The 11,739-nt window shown below is 39.9% G+C and overlaps 1 protein-coding gene across 1 annotated transcript; it reads right to left on the reverse strand.

Moving 5' to 3' along the window:
- vma21 (vacuolar ATPase assembly factor VMA21) lies at nt 1-2,084 on the reverse strand. The gene is made up of 3 exons (XM_030739172.1): nt 1,892-2,084; nt 1,524-1,633; nt 1-975 (listed from the first exon to the last, which is right to left on the reverse strand). The coding sequence occupies exons 1-3, from the start codon at nt 1,951-1,953 to the stop codon at nt 836-838; spliced, it is 312 nt and encodes a 103-aa protein (XP_030595032.1). The 5' UTR covers nt 1,954-2,084; the 3' UTR covers nt 1-835.
- Between the last annotated feature and the right edge of the window lie 9,655 nt (nt 2,085-11,739).

Here is an 11,739-nt window from a genome sequence, read left to right on the forward strand (position 1 = left end):
TTTACAATTTTTTTTGTTTATTTGAACAAGTCAGTACTCACATCTGCATGACAACCAACTTCACTGGCTACATTCTCAAAAATCACTGAACGTCATTGACACAAAACACAGAATTTAAGTACAGTGTGAAATAGTAAATGATTGCAACACCAAAGTTTCATAATGTTGCCAAGCTACAGCACACAAACGCACTACATCTGAAAGAAAAACACTTGGTTTAAAAGGGCTAACAGATGACTTAATTAGATCAAGGACGAGACGTCACAAAGATTTTGTTCCAAAACACAGCATGAGACTTAAGCATAAGGTGGGTTAAAGTAACACAAATTCCAGCTGAATGAAGCAGTTTGGAGTCAGATCTTTCATATGCATTAAACATGAGACAAAGTGTGTGTGCACACCTGCACACATCAGTCAAAACCCAAGATGCTTTCCTTCAAGACAAACTCTTTACTGAGAAGGGACTTCGAGCACTTAGCCAAATGGCAGCTTATGACAAAGCCTCTTAAAAACACGGGCCGTCCTCTGTTGACAAAAGTAATATTTTCAGAGAACAAAAAGTCAAAAAGCAGGCTTGCTGAGGCTGGTGAGAAAGCACACCCAGCAGGCTCCACTCCCCCCAGGCCAGAGAACAGAGTAGTTTCAGACTTCAACCTCATGTAAAAGCCTCAGTGCAAACCAGACAACCTAACTGTCTGGTTTGTAGATGGTGCTATATTGTAGATGGTCTTAATGCCCACAATTTTGGGGGAGCAGAATGGGTGGGTTTGGATCCCTGCCTGCATCTGTCTATCTGTCTGTCTCCTCTTGTCTTATAAGCTGATAAGGACATGCCTTAATCATGTTTGCCCTTGCCTTTGGGCATGCCTTCGTTCCAGGCCACATAAACAAACAAAGCCAGCACCACATGCACAGCAAGAACCGCCACAATGGCTGCATAGAAGTAACTGTCAGAGCTTGACATCTTCATCGAACCTACAAAACAAAAGCAGAGAGTTAACGGTGATGACGAGCAGCTGCATCACAGTGTCAAAAGTGTCATGTTTTTCGTGGCATTTAGCACAACTTTCCCTGGCACAGAATTACACTCAGAAAAATAAAAGCAGCAGTTATTTATTAGGTTTTGCCATGTAATCCTGTAGTATCTCTGGTTATGTTAGATCACTGTGGGTCATATTAACCAACAACGAGTATGCTTAAAGGCAAACATGACATTTTTAAGATAGATCAGTCACTGGCCTGACAATAGATACGCATTCTCATCTGGATTGTATCATTTTAAATAAAAACCTTGATATGGTAATGCTCTGAATGATGAACATTATGCAAACTACCACTGCTATTAGAAGTTCAAGATAAAACGAAAATAATCAAAGCAGAAATCACAGGAAAATGTGTCAAGAAAGAGCGATAGGAACAGACTGGTGGCTCTCATGAGATGTTTACGTGGTCAGCTGTTGTCTGCAGGGACATTACCCCACAGTACAAAAAAACAGTACTACAAATTAGAAAATATACCTCACCTTCAAAGACGTAAACCTTTGATGCGAAATACAGTCCAATAGGCACCGTGACCATGAGGATGGTGAAGAACAGCAGCGTCTTGAGGGCTGAAACCAGGGAGCTTTCATTTCTGCAAAGAAGCGTAAGTTCATGAATGAGCCGAGTTCAAACCACACAGCGACCCTACTGTAAAGGAGCACCAGGGGTCCCACAGGCTGACTACTGCCCCTTGGCGAAGATTAAATCCATGTTACAGGATTACGCTACATAAAAAAAAAAAGTCTCCGATCTACTTTGGCGCACGTTCAGGCTCCAGCGGGGTTTTCAGGTTACTAGGTTTACAGGCTAGCCGTTAGCTTAGCCAGTCATTAAAGGAGTGTTTTCTCACCCTCTAAAATACTGCGGCGGCACGGCTGCAGCGTCTGGAGATGCTTTCACGGTTCCGTCCATTGCTGTGCTGACAGGAAGTGACACAAATATGAAACTGTGAGATAATTATGCTTGAATATGAGCGTTTAACCCTGTCAGCGTTGTGTTGACAGCGCTGAAATTCCTTCTTCCTGGATGGTCACGAGACTGCCACATGACGAGGTATGACGCCAGATAGTCTCGCGGTGATAGAATTTATTTGTATTAACGTGAACATACAAAGGTCGGTGTTGTGCCAAAAAAGCGATCGTCTGCCAAAAAGTGATTTCCGGTATTTGCCAAACAAAGATTGACTGTATTTAAGTGATTGTAAATAACTTGTTGGCCTCTAATCTGTGAAAGATATGCCAAACATATCTCTCATGAATGATATCAAGTCATTCTGTCACAAAGTAGAAGCTGTTATTAATCAGAGTAAAACTTGACATTAAAAATAATAATAATAATAAATTCAAGACAGATTTGGCCAGGAGGGCAGCAGAAATTGCAACAAATATAACATCACAGTTCTATAAAGATATTTTAGGTCGCCAAAAGGACTGGATTTATTATAATGTAGATACAATAACACAAACATATAAATACTGGCAAAATAAGTAATTACACCATGCCATTATTTATTTAACAAAAATGAAGCAGTGTGCCGAAAAGCTACGTACACTCTTACTGCTTCCATTAAGGGTAAATAGCAGCTTCTTGATTAAGTGATCATCAGTGTGAGCAGCTCTATAAAAGCAAAAGTTTTGGTAGTTTGCTGCTCTGGAGCATTCGGGTGTGTGAGTTAACACAATGCCAAGGAGGAAATACATCAGCAGATATCAATTTTTGCTGCCAATCAGTCTGGGAAGGGTTATAACACAGTTTTGAAATAATTTGAAGTCCATCTTTCTGCAGTGAGAAAGATCTTTCTCTAGCAGAAACATTCCAGTATAGTATTTCCATGCTGTCAAACTCAAAGCTGCCATCACTGCTGTAGTCCCATCGTCTTTCTGCCTGCATACTTCAAGGCAATCAGTCTCCACTTTGCATACTTTAAATCTCACCACCTACCTGTCATTCTTCCTTGCAGACTCATTTGTGCAACCCACCACCTTCCCGTCTCCACCTCATCCAAATCCCTCAGTACACCATCAAAGCCTCCATCGTTATCTTCACCACCACCAGTGTCTAGACTCCGGGGGTCCTGTCCTAATTCCTATTGATTCCATTCTGCTTCGATGGGCCATCAGAGTCTAACCGCCAGATAGATTAATTGAATTCTGTATATTAATAAATAATGTTCCACTTTTCGAAATTATCTCTCCTTACTGAAATAGCCTTAGCATCGGCGTCTGTTCCACGAAAACGTCAGTGTTGGCCATAACTCGAGAATGATGTGACCTATGATGTTCAAATTCACACCATAGATGTATACAGCTAGTTCAAGCTAGAACCATCAAACTTCACACACTTGTTCACTATCACAGGGGCTACATGCTGACCGAGAGCAGTCATGCATTTTGACAAATGTGAGGCCATCTGTCTGACAGGTAAAGCTTGGCCCAAATCGAATCCTGGAACAGGTCAATGATCCCAAGCGCCGCAGCAAATCCATAATAGAATGGCTGAAAAAGAAAAGAATCAAAGCGCTGCAATGACCCAGTCAAAGTCCAGACCTCAACCTGATTGAAGTGCTGTGGCAGGACCTTAAGAGAGCTCCGTGTAAACAAATGCCCACAAAACTCAATGAACTGAGGCAACACTGTAAAGAAGAATGGTGTGACTGAGAAAGTCATACAGAAAATAATTCCTTCAAGTTATTACTCATAAAGGTGGTTCTAAAAGCAGCTGTGTAAAATCTTAGAATTTAAAGCGGGCTTGCATACATACAGTACATACTTAGCATTTAATGTTATATATTGTTGTTATTATTATCTGTCTCTGTCAGACTGATTTATTGCGTTATAGAGTGTGGTATGAAAATGTTTCTGAATCTGTCCTTGTGGCAGCAAAGCTGAATCAGTCTGTTAGAGAAGCTGCTCCACTGCTTGCCCAGTGAGTGGAGCAAAGGTGGTCAGGATTATCTAAATTACAGTTTGCTCAATGACCTCTTCTCCAGCACAACCTCAAAAGTGTCCATTTTGCAGCCAATCACAAAGTCAGCCTCCCCAATCAATTTATTCAGTCTGTTGGCACCACCAGCTCCAATGCTGTTCCCCCAGCAGACCGCTGCAAATTACACTGAGCTTCCTGTAACTTCTCTCTCAGCAGCTGCAGCTACATTGTGTTAAGGGATGTTTTCACCTGCAGCCGTGTGTGGTCCAAGACCTCCCCAGCACCTTCATTACATGTAACGCGAAGGCAATTGGGTGATAGTTTTTAAGCTCAGATGGTGTTGACCTCTGGTGCAAATGCATCACAATAGCTGTAGTCCATCCATCCATCCATCCATCCATCCATCCATTTTCCTGTGCTTATCCAGTTCAGGATCACGGTGGGGCTGGAGCGGGGTGCACCTTGGACAGGTCATCAGTGTGTCGCAGGGCTAACAGCATTCAGCATTACATTATTGTATATTACGGTACTCTGAAATAGTAAAATTCATATTTGCTAAACCTCAAAATGTCTTTACAGTCAGGAAAACATTCATTTCATATGCTCTCCTTCCACATCCTGACATCATAAAAAATACTTAACGCACAAAGCAAAAAACCAATATAAAACATACAAGAATGCACATTCTTTATTTTTTAAATCTCCTGCACACTTACACTGTAGTTCATTTCTGGCTCTTTAGATGAACATATTTCAATTTAAAGACTACATTTTTAAATTAAATCCCCAAATTCTTGTAGAAATGTAAAAATAAACTGACATTCAAATTACTAATAAATTATTTCTTCATTTTGTTTCTCAGAAGGTGGCTCAAAACTCTGTTGTAATATGTTTATACACCTAACACAGCTCTATTTTCAGTTGAATTAGCTTAAAAAAAATAAAAACACTCATGTAAGCACCACTTTCCTATCCTTCCATTCCCATATATATTCTCTGAAAATAGAAGTGGGTGGATATTGAATATATCAATTACATTGGGCTCATTACTTCATTCTTAAATAAACTGCATCTTCAATGGAAAAAATAACATGACATAACATAACCTCAGTGTCCTCAGTGGCTGTGCATGCACAGTTCACATGTTCAGCACGTGTTTGTGCACGCACACTCCCGTATAACACTGTTACATTATTTCTTGTTTAATTGCCGATGTAACAGAAAGCCATTTAGCCCATTTCGTGCCATTCGTGTGCATTTAGTATTGGTGCATTGCCCACGTTTCTGGTCAAAGTGTGCCTCGCTGAGTCTCAGGGAGTGGCACTTTCTGCTCCAGTTAGCTTTGTTCTTACCAGTTCCACGCTCAGCAGGTTCCCCAAAACACATTCAATTTGAAAAGACTCTCAAAAGGCACCAGCAGAACCTCTAAGAAGGCGTCCAGGGATGCATGTTCAAAATAATCATTTTGCTTCCAGTGCAATTTCACTCTCAAATAGTTATCCAGGGAAAAACAAAAAAAACAACAAAAAAAAACAGCCTAAGACGTCAATGACTGTGAAGATGCAGACGATTGTCGTGGTGATTCATATTAATTTAAAATGGGCTGCTGGATGAACCAACATAAGCAATTTTTGAAATTGTTTTCTGCCTCTTTAGTTTTGTTAGTCACCTTTCGGGAGACAGACAGGAAGCACAGGGGAGCAGTCCCTGAATCTGTCGTGCATTCTTGTGTGTAGACCTGTGAAACCAAGTGCATTTCTCTACAATCATCAGCACCCCTTGTGAGAGAGTGGAACGGGTCAGCCTTGACCTGTGAAGGAAGGAGGGAGGTGGGAATTAGCAGTTTGATGAGCTGCTCATAAAGGGAGATGGCACTGAGCTGTGGCCCCTGTGACACTGAACATTACTGCTGACAGTTGCTCAGCTGTGTGGGATGATGAGCTCCTTTTGTCTTTATGTTAATATTCTATATGGTTTATAGATTACTTGGTCATATATAGCTCTTCACCAGTTCGCCTTTATTGCTACAGTCTTAAGTCCATCCTATGCATATTTAGCTGATGAGCTTAATTATGATTCTGTTGATTGTACCGATGACTCACATGGATCGTGTGGCTATGTTTTGTTCTCATTTTAAAAGCTGTCAATCAACAGCCATCATCATCATGTTTAACCATGTAATAAAACTGTCAGTTGAGTTCATTCATCTCCTATGCCTTTTGTGTGTGTGCCTGTGTGTCTAACTGCACAACCAGTGTTGATCTTCACCTGAAAAACTAATACATATCTGCCACTTAATATTTTGCAGTAGCACATTCAGTTTTCATTTCTATTCATGCCATGTTATTCAGCCTGAAACATCCTTCTACCACACAATAATAAACTCACACCAAAGATTCAGTGTTTCTTTTCCTTCTTTCTTGCTTTTTTTGTGGAAATGCGTTCAATCAGATGCTGATTTTAAAGAGAGACACACACACACGGCTGCCCCTCCCTGTGCCTGGTGCTGCCAGAGGTTCCTTCCTGTTAAAAGGGAGTTCTTCCTCCCCACTGTTTCCAAGTGTTTGCTCGCAGGAGATTATCTCATTGTTGGGGTTTTCTCTCGAATAATTCAGGGTCTTGACCTTACAATATAAAGTGCCAATTTAAAGCACTGCTGCTGTAAATTGGCACCTTATGAATAAAATTGAATTTATTAAATAAAACAGAATTGAAATGAAACACTGACATTTTATTAGTCTTAAACCCTTTTAGTGACATCCAGTGTTATAAATACACAGTATTTTAAGTATTTGCACAATTTATCGATGTAAAGGCTTCAATGAGGACATTTTATTGCACCTTAGCAGGATATCTCCAAACAGTTTTCAGTCAAAATGCAAACGGTTAGCCCTGCAACAGGCTGGTGACCTACACAGGGTGTACCCCACCTCTGCTCTTTTACAGCTGAGATAAGTTCCAGCTCCACCGTGACCCTGAATTGGGGATATCAACATGGACAGGAAGCACAGGAGAGGAGCCCCTAATCTATGTTTTCATTTTGAGCCCCCTCCAAAAGGCCAGTAGATAAATCTGAAGGGTTATGAGGTAACTGATAAAAAAAAAAAAAAAAAAAGAATAAAAGCATTTTATTTAAAGTCTTTTTTTTTCTGTTCTTTCCATTGCAATTTTATGGCTTCATGCTTTTTATCATAACACCATCTGAGATGGTGCCTCATTGGCGCAACTGCAAAAAACGGGCAACATACAACAAACCCAACTTAGACCCTCATGAGCTGTGATGTCACAGGACATTTCATACTAATCATTACATTATTACAGTTAGGACCAATTATAAAATAAACAGTGACCTCTTTTGATAAACAGGTCATCAGTGAATATTCCAGGTCAAGATTCCTTCCTCTAAACACACCGGACTTATATTTTCCCTGGAAACAGATGAAAAACTGGAAAGTAATTAAATAGTTTATTGCAATGAGCTTTGGGAATAGACCATAAACCACACAAGATGGAGTCAGTGCACTCACTAGACGCACTTGTTCACCCTGTTATGGTGGGATTATAAATTTTGATAAAACAACCAGTTCTAAAATAGAAGCCTGACAAAAGCAGTGCTCTCAGTGGAATACAAGGGTGTAGGGGTCTTTAATTGCAAGTTTGTTTGAAGGTTGCCCTTCAAATGAATCTTGACCTCCGACCTTCTGGAAGTATTTCTCATGGCCCTCTGTGTCTGGACTCCCCTGGCTATTTGAACTCCATATCTCACCGGCAGTCAATGCCAAACATGAGGCACTCGGCATTCGACACCTGTTGCTCAGACCAAACTACACAGTGTCCTTCAGAAAATATTTAAAGTGTCGTAACAGGGAACCGCCACTGGAAAAGAAGTTTCTGTTTGAAACCAGAGTAAGAACTGAACAGCTTTAAAGACAGCCTGTGTTATTTATGGCTACAGCTGTTCCTGCTTGTGAAGCTACTGTTATGGGATAGGATTGTTATTAGAATGCAGTCATGTCAGCAAGCACTTAATACTTCACACTAGGAAGATTTCACTTATTACTTCAAACAGTTTACCAACCACCTTGAGGCTTATTGATTACAATAAGCCTGCAGGATATTCAGTTTTCTGGCTTTAAATCAATATATGTGGAGGGAGGGCTTTTTTTTTTAATAGCCAAATGAAGGTTAGCCTGTCTAATGTTATGCCCATCAGTGGAAGTTACAAGTTACCAAAAAGTCACAAGGATTGCAGATTTTGATGAATATGAATAAGTGCCAGCATTTTATGCCATTTTTTTTTTCTTTTCAGTTTTGCACAGGATATGATGTGAAGTGGCACAGTTTATGTGTCATAATTGGCTAAAAATTGATAAAATTGTCAGATATGGCTCAAAAAAATATGCCAATCTATGGATGCACCCCTACTGAAATCCAACTCACCAGACAACACAGCAGGTGAAATAACAGAGAGTATATAAAGAGTATTGCATGAAACAATAAAAAGCTTCTTTTTATACTTATTCTATTTACTTACCAAGAGAACTGGAAAAGGTGCATTCAAATATAATATGTCTGACTACCTCTCAACATCCCACTTTATCCCAGTGAAAAACTGTTTGTCCCACATATAGATTGTTGGGATCTGGTAACCCTGCACACTTATCCAGATTCATCCAGTGGACCTTTTTTTGTGCTCTAGGGCAAAGTCATGCTGGGAAAAGGGGGAAAGGGCCTTTCCCAAACTGTTCCCACAAAGCTGGAAGCATAGCATTTTCCAAATTGTCTTGATAAGATTTCCCTTCACTGGAACTAAGGTCAGCCCCAGAAAAACAACCCCCATAGTGTTGTTGAATTCAGTGTTTAAAAGGTGTGGCTCACCTTTGTCCATGTAGGGTACTTCCTAAACACAGCCATCCATCCATCATCCATCCATCCATCCATCCATCCTCTTCCATTTATCCAATTCAGGGTTGTAAGAGAACTGGAGCCTATCCTGCTACCATAGGACCAGAGGTGGGGTACAGCCTGAACAGGTCGCCAGTCTGTCACGGCTAACGCAGAGAGACAGAGCCATTCACAGTCACATTCACACCTATGGGCAATTTAGAATCACCGATTAACCTAACCCCTACTAAACACATGTAGTAATTTAATATCAATCAAGTTGCATTTTCCTATTAAAAAACAATAATTTTGGTAATTTAAGCATATTAAGTATGAAGATATAAGTATATCTTCAGTAGCATGGTCTACTAGAGGTGCTGTTAATAAATAGTGAGCATGGGAACATTTTGTCAGGCTGAAATGATTGAGCATTAAGAAGTTAAACTCCAATCCCCTCTGTAGCGTATGATACAAATGAAGTCAAGTCAAATCATTGTCATCATCCCCATTTCTGGCTCTCATTGGCTTCCTTGGATGCACGACACCTAAAACCTCCTGGTAGTATTGTGACCCACAGCCCGTCGGGACATGTAGGAACACATCATATGCATGATAACACAGGCAGCGCTAAACCCGATGGACAAATGCATTAGTTAGAATTGCCATTGTAGCAGCAGGCCCACAGTGAGACTCCCTGCTGTAAAAGGCAATGATGTGCAAGAGCTGTGGAAATTCCTCTGTGCAGAGAGCGGCGTTACGTGCGGCTTCATCCAGCCGGCCAAAAAAACCCATCCTGTCACGCAAGAGCTGGGCCATATAATGCCTCATTGCTCATCCATTTTGTGTCAGCTGTGTTTGTGGCAGAGCTCTGCTGCCGTAGAAATAATCTCCCACAAATGATTTGTTTCTTTAACACTTCTCATGCGCACATGCCGCTGAAGGAGGGAGGAAAATAAGCAAGTAAATGCAGGGATAAAGGGGGTAGAGTTTCGTGTCATCAGATAAATTTGAGTTTGTGCCTTTGCTCCACTTGATGCATTTGCATGAATAAATACTCAGTGACATCAAGATGATGCTGCATAGAGCGCTGAGATATTTACCCAAAACTGAGGAAAGAAAACCCATCTTGGGTATGAATAAAAAACACTGTTATTTACACTGGATTTTAATTTATCTCAATATTGAAAATGTATAGGCATCTGTGCTGTGACTTAGCTCTAAGCTTACCACATATTTGATGTAGAGCCGAGAAGCCAGGGAGACTGTAAAATACTGCTCAGAAAGACCATGTGACTCACAGTGAGACAGAATCACATAGCTATGTGAAATTGGCAAAATAAAGGCATGAGTTATGATGGATCATATAGCATACAGCAGCATGGGTAGACCATGCTGTCCTTGAACATAACAGTAAGAAAAATGTCTTCAAGCTTTTGCCCTTCATATTAAATCACAAAATGACAGGCACAGTAGAAGGAGGCGTGGGCGGGGTTCACTTCAGCCATTCATCCCAGATTCTCGATTCTATTATGGATGTATCTGCTGAGTAATATGAGTTATGACACAGTCTTTTCAATCAGTCTACTTAGTGTAAGGACAATAATTATTTTTACAAAGACACTATTTTAAAGTTGTCTAATATGATTAGAATTTTTAACAGATATTGAAGACCAAGACCAACATTTTTTGTTTGTTTGTTTGTAAGAACTAACATAAATGAAACAAGCAGTTAATGCTTAAAGCTAACTGAATGTTTTCACCTTGGGACTGCAGTACATCAGTGACAATAAACACATATTCAGACAGCCAGGATTTTACTGCGGTACCAAACCCCCGTCAACATTCAGGATGAGGCTAACTTGTCTGTTTCAATATTTGCATATTATATTTTTGCCAGGCCTGCATCAAACTTGGTACAGCTACAAGTTGAGAATTTTAAAGAAAACATATTTAATTACTTCAAATGTCCAGAAAGATTCCCCTCTTTCTGCCATCTCCTGTGACCATCTTCCACCCTCAGTTAATGGTGTAGAATGGTAAAGCCGCATCAGATAGGAAATAAAAACTTGCCAGTTGTTAGAAGTTAAACCTTCTAGTGACCTTTCACATGTTGGTATAACGTGCATATGAACGCGCAATCGCAATGTCCCATTTACGTGCGTAAAAATGACGTACATTAATGCTAGTTTTCAAATACACATACACAGAAAAAGAAACAGTAATTTTTTTTAAGTAAATATTTTAACTAATCACCATATAAATGTCATGAATGTTGATACCTTAGGTAGTTTCATCAAAATTGAACCAGTCATCCAGGAAGAGTTTGGGAAGAAACATACATACAGACATACATATGCTATGATCACTATATTATTTAAAAATGTTTTTAAATGGTGTTGTAATTGGAAAACAAATTAGCGTAGATGTAACTCATCAGACGAGCTATTTAGCAGTTCAGTTCAATTCAGTTTTATTTATACAGCACCAAATCACAATAACAGTTGCCTCAAGGCGCTTTATAGTGTAAAGTATATTTATATTGTGAGATAAGCAATACAATAAAACAGAGAAAACCCCAACAATGACACGGCCCCCCATGAGCAAGCACTTGGTGACAGTGAGAAGGAAAAACTCCCTTATAACAGGAAGAAACTACCAGCAGAACAATTTGTTTGCTTTTTTTGTTTGTTTTTTTGATTTATGGTCAAAACCAGCAATGGCAACAACAGCGGTAACAACAAAAACAGGTATTTCTTTGTTTCAATAGAAGACACAGTGGTAGAAAACCCTTCTGTGAGTTTGTAGATATTTTATGGAACATATTAGAGCGGTACCTGTGGCATTTTCCCTCATGAAAAATAGCCGTGGCGATGGGGAAGGTACCCTCAA

The sequence above is a fragment of the Archocentrus centrarchus genome, chromosome 10, assembly GCF_007364275.1.
Source record: "Archocentrus centrarchus isolate MPI-CPG fArcCen1 chromosome 10, fArcCen1, whole genome shotgun sequence".
NCBI lineage: Eukaryota > Metazoa > Chordata > Actinopteri > Cichliformes > Cichlidae > Archocentrus > Archocentrus centrarchus.

Excerpts from the sequence above, each read along its gene's own strand:
- vma21 (XM_030739172.1), bottom strand. The coding sequence starts at position 1,953 with ATGGACGGAACCGTGAAAGCATCTCCAGACGCTGCAGCCGTGCCGCCG. Across the intron at positions 1,634-1,891 it reads CCGCCGCAGTATTTTAGAGG|AAATGAAAGCTCCCTGGTTT; the intron begins GTGAGAAAACAC and ends GCTTCTTTGCAG. Across the intron at positions 976-1,523 it reads AAAGGTTTACGTCTTTGAAG|GTTCGATGAAGATGTCAAGC; the intron begins GTGAGGTATATT and ends TTTGTTTTGTAG.